The sequence below is a fragment of the Amblyraja radiata genome, chromosome 22, assembly GCF_010909765.2.
Source record: "Amblyraja radiata isolate CabotCenter1 chromosome 22, sAmbRad1.1.pri, whole genome shotgun sequence".
In the NCBI taxonomy this organism is placed as follows: domain Eukaryota; kingdom Metazoa; phylum Chordata; class Chondrichthyes; order Rajiformes; family Rajidae; genus Amblyraja; species Amblyraja radiata.
In genome coordinates this window covers 22,713,270-22,737,534 of record NC_045977.1, presented here as the reverse complement: position 1 = coordinate 22,737,534, position 24,265 = coordinate 22,713,270, and the positions used below count along the sequence as shown (strand labels likewise).

General features: G+C 43.4%; 1 protein-coding gene across 5 annotated transcripts in view; it reads right to left on the bottom strand.

The window, feature by feature from the left end:
• The window catches only part of LOC116985723 (CREB binding protein), a 137,615-nt gene extending 122,821 nt beyond the window's left edge, over positions 1 to 14,794 (bottom strand). For all 5 annotated transcript variants that reach the window (XM_033040653.1, XM_033040656.1, XM_033040655.1 and 2 more), the window contains exons 1-2: positions 14,014 to 14,794; positions 10,073 to 10,788 (exon numbers count right to left, since the gene is read on the bottom strand). In XM_033040653.1, coding sequence (XP_032896544.1) covers positions 10,073 to 10,788; positions 14,014 to 14,098 — 801 coding nt within the window. In that variant the 5' untranslated portion in view covers positions 14,099 to 14,794. The remainder of the gene's footprint in view (positions 1 to 10,072; positions 10,789 to 14,013) is intronic.
• Between the last annotated feature and the right edge of the window lie 9,471 nt (positions 14,795 to 24,265).

Sequence of the window (24,265 nt, the reverse complement as noted above, 5' to 3'; positions counted from 1 at the left end):
GCCAGAGTTGGAGGAGTGAGGGGAGGGATGTATGTATTTGTAAATGGGAAGCTTGTTCCAAATGGAAATCTTTCAATTGAAATCAGCTGGCTCACTGAGTGCTGCTTAGGTGTTTAAAAAGATGAAATGGGAAATCACAGGGGGTTGTTGTCATGAGTTAGGGTTTGGCAATAATGCAAGTTAGGTAAGTAGTAAGAGAGCATCTTCTGACACAGTTTGTAGGTTACTTGTGAGAATGAGGTAGGGCAGGGGTGCTTGGCTCTCCTATCATAAGGGAGGTTATGCATGCTCCAATGTTCCAGACAACCACATTTACAGGAATTGAATCCAGTTGGAGTTCTGTGTTCTGTAGGAGTGCATCTGAGGGTGAGCATTTTATGGAGATTCTATTTGGGGATGTGATCATACTACAGCTTCAGAGTGACAAAGGTACACGAGTGACTTGCAGATAAGCAGGGGTGGGCAGGTGAGAACCCTGACAAATGTTCCTTTTTCAGACTGTTGGTGGGACAGGTCCTTGAATGTAGTCAGCCACAATTGTGGAGCTCCAACATAGGATGGGTGGAAGAAGAGTGAGAACAAGAGTGACATTGGGTCAATAGTTAGTAAGTAATATATATTTGTGACTCTAATAGTATGTTAACTCCCTAGTACCAGGGCCAAGGATAACTCTGGCTGCAGTGTATGCTGAACAGGGAGAGTGATCAGCTGGAAGCCATGATCCCAAATGAAACAAATAGAGATATATGTCAGGACAGAAACAAATGCCGAAATGTTGGAAGAACTCAACTAGCCATGTAGCATCTGTAGAAAGAAACCAATTTTGATTCAGTGACCCTTTAGCTCAAGGTAACTAGAACAACATTTTAGCTTCTGTCTGGGCACTTGGTAACTTTCGAGTTGGAGGATAAGGGGAGACCTGATAAAAGTATATAAAATTGTGAAGGGCATAGACATGGTAAACTATCAGAACCTTTTTCCCATAGATGGATATGTCAAAGATTAGAGGGCATTGCCTTAAGGTGAGAAGGGCAACATTTAAAGGTGTGGGGCAAGTGTTTTTACCTGGGGTGGCGATTGCCTGGAATGTGCTGCTAGCGTTGATAGTGGCATTTAGGCAACTTGCATAGGCACATGGATATAGAGGGATATGGATTATGTGCAGGCAGAAAAGATTTGGTCCTGACATCCGATTTGGCACAGACATTGTGGGCTGAAGAGCCTGTTCTAGTGCTGTACTGTTCTGGTCTCACAGCAAATTCTCCAATTTTTCGCAAACTGCTTTCACTGTATCCCATTATGCTTATGCTCCTATCTCTTCCTGTTACTTAGAGTGACTTGCTAATGGCCAGTACATGCTCCTTATCGCTTGATCTGCCTAATAGTGTGTCTGACACTCCCTCTTTCCCACAGTTCTGCTTTGAGGATTGTAACTCCTCTATTGTTTTCCCAGTTCTGAGGAAGGGTTGCAGACTCAAAATGTTAAACAGTTCCCACTTTCCACAGATGCTGCTTGACTGGCTGAGTTCTTTCAGTGTATTTTCCCACAGCTAGAGTTTGGAGAACAAGAAAGTTCAAAAAGCAGGTGCTCAAATGAAATAATATCAGGAGTACTTGAAGCGGCACGCTGAGTACAGGAATTGGAGGGGAGCAGACTGCAAGAGGAAAGGTTGGAGATTTGTGAGATATTAGAATGTTTCTAGGCTAGGCCAGGCAAAATAATTTAGACATGGTGCATTTTGATGGGGCATGAGTAACCTGACTCTCTGACTCTGACAAATGTTCCTTTTTCAAACTGTTGGTGGGACAGGTCATTGAATGTAGTCAGCCAGAAGTGTGGAGCTCCAAATGCTCAACGGCATAGGAGGGGTGGAAGAAGAGTGTCAAAAACTAGATGGCAGGTGAAGGGGTACTTTCCTCGGGAAAAGTTAAGAGTGGAAATTAGAAAATAGCAAGTAAAATATATGACAAAATCAAGTCGAGCAACAAAGAGGGTCAAAGCAGAGAAATTGTTGATGCCAACTGATTGGTTGGTACTATATTCGAATGTTTACAGCATTTACAATGGAATTAAACAACAAATAGAAGGAAATGGATATGATTTGTCATTATAGAAACATGGCTATAGGGTGACCAAGGACTAAATATTTTAGTGTTTGATACATGGGTAGAATGGGCAAAAGAAAGTGGGTGGTGTAACATTATTAATGATGGGGATCTGTACAGTGGTGAGAAATGTTCTTGGAATGACTGATCATGAATTCGAACTGGAATTATTTTTTGTCAAGCTAAGAAATAGCAAAGGGCAGAAAACATTGGTAAGAGTTATTTATTGGCCACCAAATAGTAGCTGTATATCATAAGTTATGTGCAATACTGCCAAAATCGTGAGAGTAACTTGCAAAGACTGCTGTAATAAGGTTGAAGATTATTTTTTGGGATGTTTATAAGATCCTTTTCTTGATCAATATACTGTGGTACCAACTAGTAAAATATATTTGATCTTTTTGCATAATAATAAAAGGTGGTGTTACAATCAAGAGCTCCTGAAAGTGACCATATGTATGACAATTTAACTTTGAACAAATTATTTACTTTCAAAATCAAGACAGAATGTAGGTTTAAATAAAAGAAGGCATGTTGGGTGCTGGTTGTGATTGACTGGGAGAACATCTTGCCTGTCACACCTTTCGAGCAATTAAAGTAATTCAGAAATGTAAGGCAAAAAACAACAGGAAGTGGTTAATTTCTTTAACAAAGGAAACTGTTAAATCTAAGAGGTTTGTAAGGGTGGCAGTATGGTTCAGGATTGGGAACACTTTGGAAATGCACACAAGACCAAGAAACTGATGACTGATAGAAGACTTGCTTGACAAGAAATGGACTAGGAGCTTTAGTGGGTGAAAAGGAAAGGACGAAGAGCAATAAAAAATAGACATTAAATAATAACAGGATGTACCAGAACCAATATGGATTAATAAAAGAAAAGTCATGTTTGACTATTCTTTGACGATGTGAGCAGTAGCATAGACAACAGTAAACTAGTGTGTATAAAGTATTTGGATTTTGGGTAAGAGTTCAACAACTTCCCCACAAGTTGATCAACAAGGAGATAATTAGTTATTAAACAAAGATTAGAATGAAATAGTTGGCAAGCAGTGGTAAATGGGATATCACGTGGATTGATGCTTTCAATCTATCAACAATTTGACTTGGAACTAAATATTTTTTAATTTGCAAATTATATAATCTTGGTGGGAATGAGTATTGATGCAAATACAGAGAGGTCTCAAGGAGATGTAGATGAGCTAACAATTAGTGAGAACATGACAAATGGAATACAACATGGGAAATGTGGTGTTATCCTTTTTAGTATACTTAACAGAACAGCAGAATTTGTTAAACGACAAGAGATTGAGTGGAGCAAGGTTCAAAGAGACTGAGTCACCAAAGGCCAACATTCAGTTACAATTCAACCGCATTTAGAGGGGCAAATGGCACGTCCACCTTTAAGGAGTAATTATTATCTCAATCGCACAAATCCTTTGTAAGACTGCACCTGGAGTATTGTGTACAGCTTTGGTATCTTAACTAAGGATATAGAAAAAGATACAAAGTGCTAGAGTAACTCAGCGGGTTAGGTGAGCATAAACGTTAATAGATGTTTCGGGTCAAGACCCTTATTCAGACTGAATTATATTAATTGAGTAAAGAAGGATCCCAACCTGAAATGTTGCCTATCTATGTTCTCCAGAGATGCTGCCTGACCTGCTGATTAATCCAGCATTTTGTAAACCAGCATTTATGGTTCCTTGTGTCTAGGAAAGAATATACTTGCCTCAGAGGGAATGCAATGGCAGTTTGCTGAACTGGTTCAAGGAATGGCAGGTTTATAGCAAGAGTGGTTGATTATACTTAAAGCATGTTGTAAAGTTTTCAAAGAATGAGATCTCAAACCTATTTAAGGGTTTTATGTTGAGTCTACATCCAGGAGGCACAGTCTGAAGGGAAAAGGGGTAAGTTGTTTAGAACAGATTTCTTACGAGGGTGAACTTTTGGAATCTATTTCCAACAGATTAATATCTCTGGACATTAAGGAAATGGGGGTAAAGGGATAGTGCTGAGGAAGAATGGCTATGACAACAAATGGAGCAGACTCAAATGGCATGATGTGCTAATCCTGCTATTTAAATCTAGGTGGTTAGTAAGATGGCAAAGTCACAGAGAGTTTTGAAAGTGGAGAATTTAAAATATGATGGCTTAACCATGATTTGGTTTGAATTGGCTTATTGGCACTTGAAGAAAACTGTCAGATATGGTGCAATAGCTGAGGATCAGACCACTTTCAATATAAACTAACTTGGGTTATATGAAATGTGTAGGAAGGAACTGCAGATGGTGGGTTAAACCAAAGATAGACACAAAAAGCTGGAATAACTCAGCGGGTGAGACAGCATCTCTGGAGAAAAGGTGACGTTTCAGATCTGACGAAGGGTCTCGACCCACAACGTTACCTATTCCTTTTCTTCAGAGATGCTGTCTGACCTATTGAGTTACTCCAGGTTTTTGTGTGTATCTTTGGGTTATGTGAAAGCCACAGATGCAGGAAACCTGAAGGGTTTTGATTTGAGACATAAACTGCTGCTTACTACAGATGCAGCCGGACTGGCTGAGTGTTCCAGCATTTTGATTGTTCTGGTTTATAAATATGTGGAATGAAAAAGGTAACCAACTGCAGTACAATGGGATGGGAGAGTTACTGAATTCCTCCAGCAGTTTGTTTGTTTGGGGTTCCAGCAGTCTCTTACATCTCCGTGGCTATAAAACTTTGTGTAATCTTAAATCGTTTGGCTGTTTTTCTCTTGGATTTAGAAAGAATATACAAATGGACGGCCAAAATTTGTACCAGTTCCATAAATGGAAGTTTAAAGCGGAAATGTTCCATTAAAATTCCGGAGGTATTACGATCTCTCAAGCCCCCGCAAATTAGATGCAAAAGCGGCGTGGTGGCACAGGTCGAGCTGATGGATCTGTGCGTGCGGTTTGTCAGCGCCGTCTTTGGAATGAACACACAAAAACTAGCTACTTTTGGAAACATCTCTTAACGCGACCTCGTTCAGAGAGCAGCGCAACCAACCGCTTGCTTCCTGTCCTCGTCCACCTGCCGTGGCGTTTCAGTAGCCGGGGACCAAAACTAAATTTCCAGACGGAACACCCAACTCGATTTAGTTCGAAATCGCGATTATCAAAGCTCCTACGAATGGGGTTAAGAGGCAGCTCCACGAACAGGGAGATCACAAGCATACGGTGCGTGGACAGTGGTTGCCGCTGCTGTAGGACACGCTCCTTACAAGCAGCTCTTGCTGCCTTATTTCCTGCTCCGGTGGAAAGCTTCCAACCGAGCTTGGCAATAATGCAGGACACAGTATTCCTGCAGAAAGGTGGTGCGCGGGATTTTACACTTTAATACACACATTAGGGTAAACAAATTCACCCGCCGCTCACCAGATCTGAGCAATACTTAAAACTCAAACGAAAACCCATCCGAACACCGTGTTACAAACTACAAGACCCCCGCCTCATTCCGACGCACGTTTTTAATACCAACGTTGGTATTCTGGGAGGAGATTTCGTTACATATCCATTTATATAATATCACAGATGAAGAAAGGTCGGCTCGTATTACAAATGTTCCTTTTTTAATAAAAGAACAAGTAGTCGGGCGCTTCGGGTGTTCAGTCCTTGGTTAAAGCCCTGTCCCAGGCCAGGCGTGGCAGCCGGAGCAGCACGGACGCTTGCATCCCACAGTCAAAGGCTTGTTGGTGTGTAACTTTACAGCAACGTTCACACCTCTGCGGATGGATACATGTTAGCATTGGTTCAGCTGGTTTATTATTCAGGTCGAGGAGTACTCTAGCTGTACATTACTGCTCAACAGCCTAGGTCTGCAATAACCGAACACACTGACCCTTCGACCTAACGAGTTAATGCACATGAATATGCCAAATCTAAGCTCATCCATTTGGCCCATATCCCCCCACAAACCTTAGAGAGACACAAAAAGCTGGAGTAACTCGGCAGGACAGGCAGCATCTCTGGAGAGAAGAAATGGGTGACGTTTCGGGTCAGACCCATCTTCAGACTGGTTAGGGATAAGGGAAATTGGAGATATAGACAATGATGTAGAGAGAGAAAGAACAATGCTGGGTTAAAACATGGTCGGAGAACAGGAGACATCACAGAGGGGGAGCAGTGAGAGAGGATGTTGCAGAACTCTTGTTGGAGAGAGAACTTCTTCAAAGTAGACATACCTTGAGGAGATTTCGCAATGGAGCAGACGAAATGTGTTGGAAGATACTGTAGATGCAGGTTTAAACCGAAGATAGACACAAAAAACTGGAGTAACTAAGCAGGACAGGCAGCATCTCTGGAGAGAAGGAGTGCGTGACGTTTCGGGTCAAGACCCTTCTTCAGAAGTTTCCCTTATCGAGAGTTCTACAACATCCTCTCTCGCTGCTCCCCCCCCTGTGATGCCTCCTACTCTACAGCCACATTTTAACCCAGCATCGTTCTTTATCGCTCTACATCATCGCCTATATCTCTCGTTTCCCTTATCCCTAACCAGTCTGAAGAAGGGTCTTCAAAACGCCACTTCAAAAAGTCACAGAGCAATGCAGCAGGGAAACTGGCTCTTTGGTCCATCAAGTCCATGCTGACCATCAGACACCCATTTCCACTCATCCCTTCTCCCTCATTCCCATCAATCCACAACCACACTCCGATTCCTACACATTCAGAGGCCAAGTAACCTCCTGCCCTCGCGCCTTTCCAATGTGGGGGAAAACTGAAGCACCTGGAGAAAACCTACACGGTCACGGGGAGAACGTGCAAACTCCACATGGACAACACTGAGTCTCTGTCACTGTGAGGCAGTGGCTCTGCCAGTTGAGCCAATGTGCTGCCCAAATCTACTGTCTCAAACAACAAGATTCAGAAAAGTTGGAAAGGGTAACATAATATCCATGGCTAAATATTTTCAAGCAGGAGTTTAAAACAGTTATGCATCAGTTCATTATGCTTCAGCCAATGGATAAAAGTAATCTCTAATCTGGTACCATTATGGAGTCATAGAGTGATACAGTGTGGAAACAGGCCCTTCGGCCCAACTTGCTCACACCGGCCAACAATGCCCCAGCTACCCTAGTCCCACTTGCCTGCGCTTGGTCCATAACCCTCCAAACCCATCCTATCCATGGTAGACAAATACTGGAGAAACTCAGCGGGTGAGGCAGCATCTATGGAGAGAAGGAATTGGCGATGTTTCGGGTCGAGATCCTTTTCGATGTCCTATCCATGTACATCAGTTGAACATTCAAACCCCATTTGGATACATAACGAGTTGGCCACATCTGATACATCAAACCCCCCTTTGCCTCCAGATACTGCTTGACTCGCAGAGCTCTTCCAGCAGTTTGGTTTTTGGCTTCACTTTGCTCTACTGGATGCAAGTAATCACAACGTGAATCTGAAGAAGGATTCCGACCCGAAACGTCGCCTATTCCTTTTCTCCAGAGATGCTGCCTGACCCGCTGAGTTACTCCAGTAGTTTGTGTCAACAATTCGCTCTCAGATATCACCAAAGATGTAATTTAATTAGTTATTAATTTCATCTGTTGTGGGCGACCTTGCTGTGTGCAAAGTGCCAAAACAACATTGGCTGCACTTCAACTTGGCAGTGAAGTGCTCTGGGATGCCCCACAGACGTCAAATAATACACAAAATTCGCTCTTTACAAATAATTATGATGACTACATATCCATTGTCTACACCCCCAGCCGCCCTTTCTTCACCCAACTACTGTTGTCACTCCTAACTCACCAGGATCAGGTCTCCCGAACTGAAGATAGACACAAAAATCTGGAGTAATTCAGCGGGATAGGCAGCATCTCTGGAAAGAAGGAATGGGTGACGTTTTGGGTCGATGCCCTTCTTCAGACTGGTTAGGGATAAGGGAAACGAGAGATATAGACGATGATGTGGAGAGATAAAGAACAATTAATAAAAGATAGGTGAAAAAGTAACGATGATAAAGGCCATTGTTAGCTGTTTGTAGGGTGAAGATGAGAAACTAATGCGACTTGGGTGGGGGAGGGATAGAGAGAGAGAGGGAATGTTGGGACTACCTGAAGTGAGAGAAATCAATATTCACACCACTGGGCTGTAAGCTGCCCAAGCGAAATATGAGATGCTGTTCCTCCAATTTGCGTTTAGCTTCACTCAAAATCATTATCAAATTCTGCAGAAAAAAGCAGCAATTGGATTTGGATCAAAAGGAGAGACAACAATTGGGCTGCAAGATGAAGACAGGAGGGTATGGAATTGAGGGGGGGTGTAACTGGGACGCCAGGTATCACCGTTGAGCCCTCTGGAGATGTTGTGGGTTTATCAATGAAACGTCAAAGAAGGAGGTTGCCCACCTGATGACCCCGATGACGTACCTACCCTACCTTTCACCACTCCAAACCCACTGCAAATAGCAAGAGTGCCGACTTATTACAGGGATTGAAACATCAAGTCCTATTAGCTCTACAATAGGACTTGATGAGAAGTCAATGGAAGAGACCTAGGACAGAAAGGTCTGTGTAGGAATGGGAGGGAGAATTAAAGTGTCCGGCAACTGGGAGAATGTAGGTTCAGGCAGGCTGAGCGAAGGTGTTCCGCGAAACGATTGCCCAGTCTATGTTTGGTCTCACCAATGTATAAGAGTCCACATCTTGAACAACGGACACAGTAGATGAGATTAAAGGGGGTGCGGGTGAACTTCTGCCTAACCTGAAAGGACTGCTGGGATCCCTGGACAGTCGAGGGAGGAGGAAAAGCGACAGGTGTTGCATCTTCTGCGGTTGCAGGAGAAGATACCTGGGGAGGGGGTAGTTTAGGTGGGAAGAAATTAGTTAACCAGGAAGTTGCGGAGGGAACGGTCTCTGTGGAAGGCGGAAAGGGATGGAGATGGGAAAATGTGGCTAGTGGTGGGATCCCGTTGAAGGTGACGGAAATTTCGGAGGATTATGTGTTGTATGCGACGGCTGATGGGGTGGAAGGTAAGGACTCGGGGACTCTGTCTCTGTTGCGACTAGGGAGAGGGGGAGCAAGGGCAGTGAAAACACATTAAACATTAGTGTGTTTAATTGAACACATTATCAATATTAATCAATCAATTATTTAATGTAGGGTGGTACAGTGGAGTAGTTGGTAGAACTTGCCTCACAGCACCGGAAACCTAGGTTCAATTCGGACCTCGGGTGTTGTCTGTGTGGAGTTTGCATGTATTCCAGTGACAGTGTGGGTTTCCACCCACAACCTAAAGATGTGTGGGCTTGTGAGTTAATTGGCCCACTGTAAAATGGTCCAAATGTGTAGGGAGTGGATGAGAAGGTGGGATAACAGAACTATTGTGAAGAGGTAATCAATGGTCGGCATGGACAGTACACTGAATGGCCTGTTTTTTTGCTGTGTCTTTCAGTCAATTTAATCAATAAAAGGAAACAAGATACAAATTGGGTAAATAAGAGGATCATCTACAGAAATAATACATGGATAATAAAGCATGTGGAAGGGAGAAAGTGAAGGAATGGGGGGAGGTGTGAGATGAGAAAATACACACACAACACAGGTATGTGGAGAGTGTATCATGTGAGGCAAACACAAACTCTGCTTACAGCTTAGCATGCAGAACCGTGAGATATGGGGCACGTGGGCAGGAGCTGCCTGGAATACCCAACACTGCAACCACAATGTTTTACTGCAGGCCGCAACAAGCAGCGGGCCACCCCACAGCAGGCCCTTCAATAAAGCTGGGGAGCCATCAGTTTTACCAGCAGGATGGGAACACATTGTCATCTAAGCAGGAGGGGCTAATTGGCCAGAACACTGTTCAGCTCACTGCCTCAACCGTTACTTTGACCACTGATTATTACCAGCAGACATATGTTACATAATTACATTGTAAATAGTTATTAATAAACAAGAACCAGTGTTATGACACTCATAATAAATGTTAAAAATGACTTACTTTTGCCATCGCCCCAGCTTGCTGTGCATTCAGACCCACGTGTGCCGATCCCTGGGCTAGAGTCTCCGCTAACACACTGCCAGAATTTGAATACTGCGTTCCCCCACGGCCCCTGCCGGCAGCACCCAACGATCCATTCAGCACCTGTCCCTGGCCTTGCTGTGATTGCTGCATCAGACCTTGGCTACTGTTGCTGCCCAGTAGAGCTTGGTGTGTGTGACTGAGATTGGTGTTGATGCCGATCCCGCTCTGAGCCGTCAGGTTGCCGCTGGCAGACACCAAACCCGACGCTGCAGCGTTATGATGTTTCGGCTCTCCATGTTTTTGTGCTTGTGTGTTCAGTGCTTGAGAGCCAGATGTTGAAGAACTCGAACCACTGGCTGCCAGTCCCAGATTGGAAGGGGAAGTCAGCCCCTGATTGTGAGAGCCTTTGCCCATGTTGCTTACATTGGAGCTATTCTGCTGGCTCTGGACAGAATTGTCCATTGATCTACCAGGATTGTTGTTGGAGTTCACATTGATCAGCCCTGCAGTGAGACTGGAGCCACTGCCAGCACGCAGAAGTTCCGAGAGCTGCTTGTGTTTGGAAGCAGCATCCTGACCAATGACATTGCTCAGCTGGCCCAACTCACCACCGTTGGGCAGTCCGAAAGAATCAGATGTTCTGATCAACTCATCAGGTAAATCATTTTCTAAATCAAACGACAATCCAAAATCTAAAAAAGAAGATCCACTGTATTAGTACCAGATTAGTCAAAGTAAGCCTTCTTCAATTGGCTCAAATGTAGTATTAAAGACAAGTTTGGCACAAAAAACAAGTATAAGATTCAACAAGTTATTCCATAAAAGACCAATGCTGCATGTAATGCGCAACACTTGTAACCCAAATCAACCCCAAAGGTGTAGGCTAACACACTTCCAACTACACAGAAAGTTTGCACAGAAAGTAACTCTCTCGGCTTCTCTCAACTTTCAAAGACAATTTGGAAATAGTGCAATAATAAACAAAATGGTTCTCAATAATTACATTCTTCAATTAATTTGATGTTTAAATTATTTTAGAAAGTAAAATTTAACTTCATCAAATCAACAGTGCTGTCTTCCCAAGCTTTGCAGCCATTTACACCTTTGGAATCACAATATACCGTATTTCCCGGCAATGAAGACGCTATTTTTTACCCTAAAATAAGGCCCGAAATTTTACCTGCATTCTAGGTTAGAATGTTAGCGAAGAAAGATGGACTAGGCTATCCCTCAGTACAGCGGCTGTAACCGGACAGCACCGCTGGGGAGGAGAGTTCCTTCCACAGCGTGTGGGGAGTCTGGCTGGGGTCAGCACGGCTGGGCCACCAGGGGTAAAGTTGCGGGGAGGGCAGGAGCATTGAGAAGGAGGGGGGTCGGGGATCATGCCAGCAACTCACTCAGTAGCTCAGGTGGCTGCGAGTGGCCGCCGGGACCAGACAGCGGAAATGCAGCTAGTCCCGGGGCTCGCAGGCGACCTGGGCGCTACAGCCAGTTCCCGCACTCGCAGGCATCCTGGGCGCTACAGCCAGCCCTGGGGCAGGCGACCTGGGCGCTACAGCTAGTCCCGGGGCAGGCAAGCTGGGCGCTACAGCCAGTCCTGGGGCAGGCGAGCTGGGCGCTTCAGCCAGTCCCGGGGCTCGCAGGCGACCTGGGAATAAAAGCTAGTCCCGGGGAAGCGAGGGATTTGGGAACGGCAGCAAGTCCCGGGGACACGAGGGATCTGCGGCCAGTCCCGGGGCACGCAGGCAATCTGGAAACTGCAGAAAACGAATTGAAAAACACGTGAAAACCATGTAATATTAGTATGTATTATTACTAATTACTAATTTAGTTAGTATGTATTATTACCTCCATTTATTAACTATGGCGATAGATGTGGTCCGCCATCCGCTCACAAACATGGGTTCTGGCCCCTATGCAAAAAAGGTTGCCGACCCCTGGTCTAAACCAAACCCTTGATCCTGTCCGCCAGCCTTTTTTCAAAATTTTGCAACTCAAAATGGTGGTGTGTCTTCGATGCAGGTACGTCTTCACTGCCGGGAAATACGGTATCTTGCTGATTTGGATAACCGTTTTTAGAACACCGTATCAAAGCCCTGAAGTAAATTTTCCACATATACTTGTGAAAACTTTATAAACTAACAAAGCTGACACTGGCTTACATTGAAAAACATTTTTATTACATTGAAGAATCCAAAGGCGAGGCTTGGGATATAATACGTCAAGGTAAAGCTTGGTTTCCACAGTATGGATCTTACCAGAGACCAGATGCTATATTACATCTTAAAAAGTTGAATACATCTGATCACGCACACTACTGATTTTTTTTAAATGAAATTGCATGATGCAATCAATATTCTAATGCTCACAGTGATTGTATATCCACAGTATCATTCTATGTCAACTATTATACTATTGAACTTGCTATTTGTTATTTATATTGAAGATAAGAAAGGGCAGGTCTACTTTTAAAACCAACATAAGCCATGTCATTTTGCTTAGTTTGTACCCTACAAATGCCTAACATCGGTGTTGCCAATTTAACAGTATAATGTACTATCAAAGTATAGGAACACATGGAGAGCTAGCAACAATTATTTGACAACATATGGTGGTTTAAACTTTACATAGTCTCAGTGCTTTGCAGCATTACTATTTCCCCATATTATTCCACAGCTTTAACCAATCATTTCTGGCCATCCGTCACTACTTTTAACTTGTAATATAACAATAACCTCTCATTATGGTTCTCTCTCTGGTTATTGTAATTTGTCGAATGCTGGCCCACCATTAGTGGTTTTAGTCCCATTTCTTATTGTATGGAATAACTCACGACTGGCTGTATTTGTTAATACCCAAAGGTTTGGACAATTAAATGAATTACTCAGTTCAGATTGAGAGCATTTGAACTGATCATTTTGCTACCCAACATGGAATGAAACGTAAATTGTGGGGTTCTGACAATCAGCACTGTATATGCCGCAGTTTTCCTCTACAACTTTCTATTCACAAAATAAGGAAGCCGCTATTGTTACTTAGAATCAGATGGACTTTCTCCAATCAATATGAGAATCTTGAAGACACAGGAAACAACAGATGCTGGAAACTTGAGCGAAATGCAAAGTGCTGGAGGAACTCAGTGGGACAGTCAGCATTTGTGGAGAGAATGGACAGATATATCCTTATCTATAGAACTTGTCTATCCATTCCCTCCGCAGATGCTGCCTGACCCACTGACTTCCTTCGGTACTTTGTGTTATGCTCAATACTAGAATCTTACATTTAATACTTCCTTCATTCAAACTAACTAAATAAGTTATCATCACAAAGCAGTAGGAAGACCACATAAGAGATCAAACTACTTTTCACTTATCAACATTTTCTTTGATAAACTTTATATACCATCAGTTTATTTTAGTTTAAACAGACTTTAAGCATCTGAAGACACGCACATTTTCTCCAGTAAAAACCGCAGATCAAATGCGCCAATTATTGAACATGGACGTTGAGGTATTTAACAAAACTAAGCAATATCTCATTTTACACCCATCAGGAATATTCTTTTTTTTTGCTCGTCTCAGTCTATTATTTTATCCCTTTTTCTTCCTTATGTGCAAGATAGCGTGGCACAAATATCAACAAACACAATTGCTATTATAAATGTATTTCGTTTTGTTGTTTTCTCCGGGGAAAGTAGCAAAACAAATACTTCCACTAGCCCAACATCACTGATTAAATGCTCTGATTAACCCATTTCCAATCATGTATGGGGTTTAAGATGAGACCCCTATTAAACCACAGACACACACACACATTCAAGAGGCCCGCGGTGCTGACTGCAGCCCCGAGAGTTGCAGGGTGTTGGGAGATCATGCAAGCGAGTGGCCGGTGGTGCTGGGTCCGGGTCCCCACCTTACCTGTGCTGTCACTAGCCGAGCGCGCCGGCGAGTTGAGTTTGGGCCGCTTGGCAGACGGTGGTCCATCCAGAAGATTCTCGGCCATTTTATCTCTGCGTTATGCTTTATATATTACTGCTACTTTCCAGCGCGTTTCATGTGATAAACATGGAGAGGTGAGGGAGGGGAGGGAAGGGGGTGGGGAGACGGAGGCCGCCGCAGCAGCGTCCCTGCCAAGCCCCGGGGCCTGAGCTTACCGCCGGCTCCTCACCCCCACCGCGCCGCCATTCTGCACTCCCCTCACACTTGGGAACAATTCAAATCGATTCCCTACTGGTCCCCCTTCACATATATTTACACTTTTACAAAAATAAATGGGGTTTTTTCGGGGTTGTAAGGGGGGGGGGGGGGGGGGGGGGGGGGGAGAACCGAAGGCGGTCAGTCAGGCCTCATTGTGGGCCGCGGGGCCCAGGCCAGGCCGGGGACTGCCGCCGGGTCGTTGCCGGCTGAGGCGATGAAAACAATACTTGGCCTGGAGAGTCAGTCCGGCTCAGCCGAGGGGGTAGGGATTGAACCCCCCTCACCCGCTCCCCTTCCTCCTGTCGCTTTCCCCCCCGGAGACAGGCGCCCGGACCGGCGCTAGTTTGACGGCCAGGTGGATTTCGGAGCCGAGTGCGCGCACTGGGGGATCCGCAGGGCGGCCAGCGTAGCTCCCGACGCCGATAAATTCTTCCGAAATTTCGGACGAAAATCTCCACCAAAATGGCGGCTGTTGATCTTAAAGTTTTTTTTCCTCCTGACGTTCCGTCCACCGAGAGGCAGGGGGGTGGGGCCACGGGCGCCGGCACGGAAATTACCGAAGCCTTTCGGTGCTCATTCGGGGAAAGCCTCGACGTCACTTAGGTCTCCTCCTGACGGAACGTCCACCGAGAGTGGGGCGGGGCCTCATGCCGCAAACACGGAGATTGCCGTTCGGCGCATGTTCGGAGAAAGCCCCGACGTCACTCGGAGACGAGAGGAAAGCGGGCGCAGGTAAACCGACGTGCAACACGTCGCCGATGACGTAACTGCAATTACATAATGCACACCTGAAGCAGAAATGCGAATGAATTGTAACATTGCCAGCGATCGCAGGCGCTCAGAGCAGGATAATTAAATGGCCTCAGTGATTTGTTATTTTTAGTAAAAGTAGCGCAAATTCAATTAAATCTATTCGCAGTATTATCATTTTTAAAATTCTTCACGTCATGAACTGATCCTAGAATTTGAGCGAGCCACATAAAAACAGATAACCTAAGGGCGCTTTGTAATCTATAGTTACCTCAGCATTTTGTTTTGCAGTTACTCCAGCACTTTCTGTTATACGCTATGCTGCTGCCTTACCCCCTGAGTTGACCTAGCACTGCGTTCTAAGCAAGATTTCAACACCATGTGTCTCTTGGCAAAAAACACAGGTTTTATCAACAAGATAGACTTGTCTCTTGGCAAAAAAACACAGGTTTGATCAGCAAGATAAAATGCTGGAGTAATTCAGCAGGTCAGATAACATCTCTGGAGAAAAAGGATGGGTGGCGTTTCGGGTCTGAACATTTCTTAAGGTAAGAACTTTGAAGGATGGAGATGATAATGTGAAACGTTGCCTCGGGTTTCTCTTTCTCCACGGATTCTGCCAAGCCTGGATTCTTTGTTTGTTTTATTTCACATGCTTAGTATCTACAATATTTTGTTCTTGGGGCACATTGCGAAGTTCAGAGTTTTGACCAAGTCAGTCGAAGGCAGAGTGGGGCTTCTAAAAACAGAAGTACGCACGAGAGCTAGGACCGAGGTCGGCAGAGTAGGCTGGTTCGTTCAGACTGCAGAGGGGATATTGATAGGCGAGCGATGTTTCGGGTCGGGACACTTTTTCAGACCTTTGGAATCAGGGAAAGAGCTTCCTGAGCCGCTGAGTTCCTCCAGTACTTTATAGACTACAGAGCCGGTTTAAATACGTGTTGCTGCTGAAGGAATTCATGTGTGGAGGCGAAGGGAGAGTGGATGTTTCGAGAAGATCATCTGTCTGAACGAATGCTTCCTTATCCACCGAGTTCCTGCTCTAGATTTCAGCGTTCGCAGTCTCTCGCGGCTCCGGTTTAAAACAAATATATTGTAAAAAGCGAATCGTTGTCAGATTATGAATTAGCACAAGCGTACAGTGTGTCAACGAGAGAACGAAGCAGTCAAGATGCAAGTATCCAAATTTTGAATGAACACAGGTTTAGGTGGTTCAGTGGAAGCTCGATCTGATTATTTTTTTTAAAGTATTGATTATAATTTCAGTAGCAAACAAGTTGCAGAATTGGAATTTGCATTAAAGACATGATCACAAAAACCATAAGGTTCAGCTGCCGACAATAATGAGCGTTGCCAACGTGGCAATACGCCGGTGTTCATGCTGCCACCACGGTTACTGGAAGTCGTTTCCGTTCACCTAATATAAGATTCTAGATACATCATATAAAGATAATGACAGGTCTAAAACACTTGAGCACCAGTAAGGTGATTGTGAGCCAGAGTTTGGTGTTATTAGCACGGCGTTATGTCTCATATTTAATTATTGTCAAAGGATGAGAAAGAGGAGTAGGAAAGGCCAGATTCTTGGGGTCTAGAGACCTGGGAGAATCAATTTCATTAACTAAGAATGACACCAAGGGCAGTGCATGGAACTGGGCAAAAGGGTTAGAATAGAAGAGTGGTTTGGTGTAATGAGTGTTGCAGAGGTGTCGAGAACAAAGACGAATAATAAATGAAGTCAGTCATAATTACTGAAAAGGGTTACTTAAATTGAGTTTAGACTAGCTATATTCCTAAGTAAAGGAATCTTTAAGAATTTTGGGTAGGTAAAGGAATTTGGAAAAGTGGCAACTTTCAATAACAGTTGGAAATATATGGCGACTTGAGTAAAAATAAATAGAAAAGGCTGAATGTAAATTAGGTAACGAGCACTTCTTCCACACTACAGCTACGTGCAAATAGATTTGTAAAAGAGTGGTCTTGTGCATGTTCTGGTGTTGAAGAGGCATTGTTTTCTTATACACATTTTTTGGAGATAATGAACCCAACTATTGACGGAGGAAACACTTAAGTGCATTATATGTCAGCGTGGACATATTTAGGAGAACACTCATGAAAACCGTGAAAGGAAGTACTTTTGTTACTTTTTTGTATTTATAAAAGGTTTTCCTTGGTGCAGAAGTGAAGAAAAATTACCACCCTTATCGGATCCTATCCACGTAAATCTACCATATGAAATGGCCCAGCAGTCTACAGGCAATTTAGGATACTCGTTAAATCCTGTTAACAAATAGGTGAGCAAAATAAATTTTCACTGGAGATTTTGATAATGTTTGCCCAGCGTCAACTCGCGCCTCAGTTGTTTAGTTGAGGATAGGGTTGGGTAATTGGTTTATTAATAAGAAATATTTACTGTTCTAAAAGTAAATAACTGTACAAATCATTAGTTGAATGCTAATTATGAAAATGATTTCATCTGCTAGAGCAGTAGATAATTTGTTTGCACCATAAAATCTGGGTGCCATGTCAGCATACACATAAAATTACAGCCACTAAAGCTAGAGTAACACTTAAAATTACCGCACCTTTTGCTTGATTAAATATTGATCATTACTGGGCTCAAAATAATGATTCACTGAACAGTTTAAGCAATTAGTTTAATTTGAGTCAGTCAATGTCAATACCAAAAAGGAAGACGACTGCAGGTGTTGGAATCCGAAACAACAAACAATGCAGTGAAAAAGGCAGGCAGTGAAGAAAGCGAATGGCATGCTGGCCTTTATAACAAGAGGAATCGAATTTAAGAGCAAAGAGGTGGCAGCAATGCAACATTGCGGATGCCGGCTGCCGTAAAACTCCAAAGAAGAAGAAGCAGAGCAAAGAGGTCCTTCTGCAGTTGTACCGGGCCCTAGTGAGACCACACCTGGAGTATTGTGTGCAGTTTTGGTCTCTTAATTTGGGGAAGGACATTCTTACTATTGAGAGAGTGCGGCGTAGGTTTACAAGATTAATTCCCGGGATGGCGGAACTGTCATATGCTGAGAGAATGGAGCAGCTGGGCTTGTACACTCTGATGTTTAGAAGGATGAGAGGGTATCTAATTGAAACATATAAGATAGTTAAGGCTTTGGACACGCGAGAGGCAGGAAACATGTTCCCGATGTTGGGGGAGTCCAGAACCAGAGGCCATAGTTTAAGAATAAGGAGTAAGCCATTTAGAACGGAGACGAGCAAACACTTTTTCTCAGAGTGGTGAGTCTGTGGAATTCTCTGCCTCAGGTGGAGGCAGGTTCTCTGGATGCTTTCAAGAGAGAGCTAGATAGGGCACTTTAAAATAGCGGAGCCAGGGGATAAGGGGAGAAGGCAGGAACGGGGTACTGATTGGGGATGATCAGCCATGATCACCTTGAATGGCGGTGCTGGCTCAAAGGGCCGAATGGCCTACTCCTGCACATAATTGTCTATAATGCGCCGGACGGCTTCTATGGGTAAAAAGGAATGGGCGACGTTTCACGTCAAAATTATGCATTAGGACAATGGCTATTGGTATGTTTAGATTTAAATTGTAATTGTTGCATCATTTTTGGTTCTGTCTCTTCAGTGTATGGAATACCTCCTCGTTGTCTTTTTAGCTGCCTTCACCTTACTTGCTTTTGAAAGCAAGATCATAATTGTGGTGGGTAATGGTCCCTAGCCACGTCCTCAAAAGCTGCGAGGACCAACTAGCTGGAGCATTCAAGAAGGTGGACAAAATGCTGGAGAAACTCAGCTGGTGCAGCAGCATCTATGGAGCGAAGGAAATAGGCAACGTTTCGGGCTGAAACCCTTCTTCATACATTCAGAGCATTCAAGAATATGTCTTTTAAATGTTATAGTACTTGCTTCAACCACCTCATACCTTCTCGGGCTGCTCATCCCATATATCCACCAATGTTAGTGTAAAAATGTTTCAACCAAGATCAAAACTTATTGGAGCAAAGAAAGCAGGTAAGTGGTCTTCAACAGGGAAAGAAGCTGTTCCTGCGCGTGTTTTCAAGTTTTTGGGCCTTTTGCCTGATGGAAGAGGAGTGACAGGGATGTGAGTAGTCCTTAATTATGTAGGATGCTTTCCCAAGACAGTGCACAGTATAGGGAGGTTAGGGGGAGGGGGTTAAAGAGAGGAGGCCAGCTTGTGTGATGAGTGGGGCCATGTTCACAACTCTGCAATTTCTTGCAGTATTGGATAGGGCAATTGCCAAACCAAGCTATCTATGTTGCTGCTGGACAGGATGCTTTCTCTGGTGCATTTATAGAAATCGGTAAGTATCACTGGAGACTTGCCGAACTTTCAAGTGAAGGCGTTGGTGTGCATTCTTGGTTGTAGTGTAAGCAGGGTTGGACCATTTCCACTTCAGCAGAATGATACAGACTGGGGTATGTACTCCACCTTGTTTCCTGAAGTCAGTGATCAGCTCCTTTGTTTTGTTGGCATTGAGAGGTGGTTAAATTCCAGCTGTCAATACACCACCCAACAGTTCTTCTGATAGAGATCCTGCTATAGCCTTAAACAACCTCCATCATTATCCACATCACCAATTTTCATGTCATCTGCAATCTTGGTATTCATATCCCATACATATACATCTAAGTTATTAAAGTATCTCAAAAAGCAAACGGCCCAACACTGATGCCTGTGATACGCTAGTTACAGAGCTACAATCAGAAATACATCCTTGCACCACTACTCTCTGTCTCGCATCGCCAAGCCAGTTTGCTTTGGATTCAATGTACATACCCTCAACCATCCTACTGTGCTGGACCTTGTCAATTACCTTATTCAGGTCCATATCTATTGGTCTGCGATCATCAATTACCTGTGTAAAAAACATTCTATTGCGGCACTCCATGGGTCACAAACCAATGCCGACCACTTCTAATTAGTTGTTTAAGAAAGAACTGCAGATGCTGGAAAAATCTAAGGTAGACGCAAATGATGGAGAAACTCAGCGGGTGAGGCAGCATCTATGGAGCTAAGGAATAGGCGACGTTTCCGGTCGAGACGCTTCTTCCTGCAGAAATGTCGCCTATTCCTTCGTTCCATTGATGCTGCCTCACCCACTGAGTTTCTCCAGCATTTTTGTCGACCTCTAATTAGTTCCTGCCTTTCCAAAACGAATTAAATCCTATCCCATAGAAATTTCTCCAACAATTTTTCTACCACTGATAAAGCTCACCACTCCATCGTTTCTTGAAGACAATCAGGAAATATTTAGCTTCTCTGCCATTTCTTTAGTTCCCCAAAATAATTTCTCATGTCTCAGTCCATAAGGGACACATTAGCTTTTGCTGCTTTCCCCCCCTTTTTCCAGAACTACAGCGGTAATTACAATAGTAGTTGTAAGAATATACTTGTGTGCATTTGAAAGCAGAGGTTCAAGTCATTAAAAAAGCACATAAGAGAAAACATTTTGCATTAAGCATCCAAAGTCAAAGGACCTTTACCAAACTGCTCCAGTGAACTCTGCCCACTAGCCAGCAATGAAAGATTCATGACAAAGTCCTAAAATATGCAAAAGTTCACGATAAAATAGGCCAAAGTCAGCATGGATTTGTGAAGGGGCGGTCTAGCTTGACAAATTTGCTGGAATTCTTTGAAGAAGTAAATAGCAGGACAAAAGAGTCAGTAATGTTGTTTACTTAGATTTTCAGAAAGCCTTTGATATGGTGCCACATGTTAGGCTGCTTAGGAAGATGAGAGCCCACGGTATCAAAGGGCAGATACTAGCATGGATAGCAGGTTGGCTAGCGGGCAGAAGACAGAGTGGCAATAAAGGGGGCTTTTTCTGGTTGGCTGCCAGCGATCAGTGGAGCTCTGTAAGGGTCGGTGTTGGGGCCACTTCTCTTCACGTTGTATATTAATGATTTGGACAAGGCGACTTAAACTTTGTGGCAAAGTTTGCGGATGATACGAAAATAGGTGGAGGGCAAGGTAGTGTAGAGAAAGCAGGGACTCTGCAGAAGGACTTGAACAGGTTGTGAGAGTGAACAGAGAAATGGCAGATGGAATATAGTGTAGCAAAGTGTGGAGTAATGCATTTTGGTAATAGGAATAAAAGCATAGACTATTTTCTAAATGGGGTGAGAATCCAGAAATTAGAAATGCAACAGGACTTGGAAATGCTGGTGTAGGATTCCCAAAAAGTTAAACTGCAAGTCGAATCGGTAGTAAAGAAAGCAAATTCAATGCTAGCATTTATTTCAAGAGGGATTGTATGCAAAAACAGGGATGTAATGTTGCGGTTCTATAAGGGGTTGGTAAAGCCGCATTTGGAATATTGAGCAATTTTGACACCATAACTGATAAAGGATGTGCTGGCTCTGGAGAGGGTCCAAAGGAAGTTTACAAGAATGACCACACGATATGTAGGTTAACCTATGATGAGCGTTTGTCGGCACTGGGCCTGTACTCGTGGAGTTTAGAAGAATGATGGGGGGGGGGGGGGGGGGGGGGGCTCATTGAAACATACAGTATAGTGAAAGACTTGGATAGAGTGGATGTGGAGAGGATGTTTCCACTAGTGGGAGAGTCTAGGACTAGAGGTCAAAGCCTCAGAATTAAAGGACATTCTTTTAAGAAGATGAGGAGAAATGTCTTTAGTCAGAGGGTGGTGAATCTGTTGAATTATTTGCCACAGAAGGCTGTGGAGGCCAAGCCAGTGGATATTTTTAAGGCAGAGATACATTCTTGATTAGTACAGGTGTCAGAGGTTATTAGAAGGCAGGAGAATGGGGTTAGGAGGGAGAGATAGATCAGCCTTGATCAAATGGCAGAGTAGATTTGATAGGCCGAATGGCCTAATTCTACTCCTATTACTTATGACTTACGACCTTATCACTTCCTCAATCTCAGGAGCATCTCTCAAAGCCAGATATGTTAATGAAATTCACCCGTGCCTCCAGTGAAACAGAGGTTTTTGGCGGTTGAATGTGAAAACCCGCCACTAGGCTAACTGTGTTCTTCAGCCTCGTGCGCTTCATACAATCATTTGACATTCCAGCTAAGGCTAGCCGAAGCAATGCACTCTAGCAAGATCTTCACCACCCTGTTGACCTGTGTTGCTGCCTCCAGGGAAATCATTGGTAATATATGCAAAGCAACAGCAGTACCTTCTCCCATAGAACCGAGGCTCTAATGATCTGAGTGGACCACATCATTCACATACATGACAAGCATGGGCAGTTCTGTCATGCAAGAGGTAACAAGTGGAGAAAGACAATTCAAGAGTATTTTAAAATCTTCCTTTAAAAACGAATGAAACAGTCTCATCAACTCAAGGGTTTGTCTGGCTGGCGATGTTCAAAAATCTGGGAAAGCACTGAATATGAAGTGTCTATAACAGGAGCAAGTGAAATAAAATAAAACAGCAGAATCTACTGAACAACCTATTCAATTGCACCATCAGGCACACTTTGACAGTCTGTACCATTAACCAAGTTTAAAAATGAATCCATCAATCCCTGAGGGAGTTGGCTGATGAAAATACAATTCTAAGCTATCTATTCCATTTACTAACCTGTTGAATTATTCAGTATCTTCCATTTCTCTCAGACAATGCTTTATTGGGCAACAATGTTATCTAAACGCAACAACATTGATCTTTAGGTATTGTTCAATAAATACTTAACACCTTTAAACCTATTTGTGAGCAATATAATTTGACTGAAAATATCTGATGAGTAAGACTGCTGACTTGAAGAAACCAATTTAAAAGGCAACACTTCCCAAATGCAGCATTGGAGTGCAGTACAGTGCATCTCCATACTCAGATCAGAACTACCATCTTAGCAAAGACAACACGGGGAGTGCAGGTCTTCTACACAGCTTTAAAGTATGGCAAGAAACTGTGCATAGTTTTGAATCCACATTTTTATTGCAGTCTGAAGTTCTCTTTTTCTGGTATGTCTTTTAGGAAAGTGACTCATCCCCAACCACTGTCATCAAAAACTTGGGCCTCTGAAATAGTTCCTTTAGATCACTGACCCATTGCAACATGTTTACACAATGATCATCATCAGTTGGGATGCAGGAGGTTCCTCCACGTTCCACAAAGATCAAATTTTGTATTTAGATAATTTAACTATTTGCTAATACATTTTAAATCTGAGAGAAAGGAAAACTACATTGGACAAGCAATGGGAAACCCTGCAAAAACACTATAGGAATGTTTGTCATAATCATGGGTATGGTACAGAAAAGATAAATATTCTAGATCACAAATTCTGATTTGGACCCTTCAGATTGCTGAAACACTATTCGTAAAGCAGCTTACGCTTTACGAGAGCTAGGTTTTCAGACCCAGCTCTCATACATGGAGGAACGAAGGTGACTGTTCCTAAACCCAGCATTTTACTCTTCACATCCCAAATGTGCCAGAACAGTAACTTCTGTATTTTAAAAAAGTGTGTTGATTCAGGAAGATCAGGATTGAAACATGAATTTTGACATGTTGGACACCGACTGATCTCTCCAACAGCAATGAGATACATTTCAGATCAATCTCCTTGGTTCTTGGATAAAATACCCAAGATGCTGTTCAAACTTCCATTGTTCTCCAGCCGTTCTGTTTACACCTCCATGAGACATTTAACACTACAGGGGCGCAATGCCCACCATGAGTAGCTCATCTACAAAAAACTGTCAGCTCTGAGTTCTACAACTGAGACAAAACTGATACCAAGTTTGACCAACAATCAGCATTTCTGATTTCAGGCAAATAATCTTGGTTATTAAGCTTTGATGAATAATCAGTCATTGAGTGCTGCAAGAAAAGAATAAAAATTGATGTCTGCTTCCTTGCAAGAACAAATCTGGATTGGGGTGGCTTTATCCAGAGATCCCAGAAGAGAAAAATATGAAAAGGTAAACTAATTTATAGAAAAGCAAAAATAGACACTTTTCACTTTGTTTCCCCCACTTACCCCCAGCAATCAGTCTGAAGGGTCCCGACCCGAAGGGCCACCTATCCATTTTCTACAGAGATGTGGCCTGACCCAAGTTACATCAGCATTTTGCGTATATCTTTGGTATTAACTAGCATCTGCAATTCCTTGTTATTATATTATAGAATGCAAGTTGCAAGTATGCCATAGCAACACAGGACCTTGAACTTTTAAATATACGCACACACACAGATGAACATACCAGGTAAGTATCATCCTGCATGCAAGGTCCAGCTATTCATGG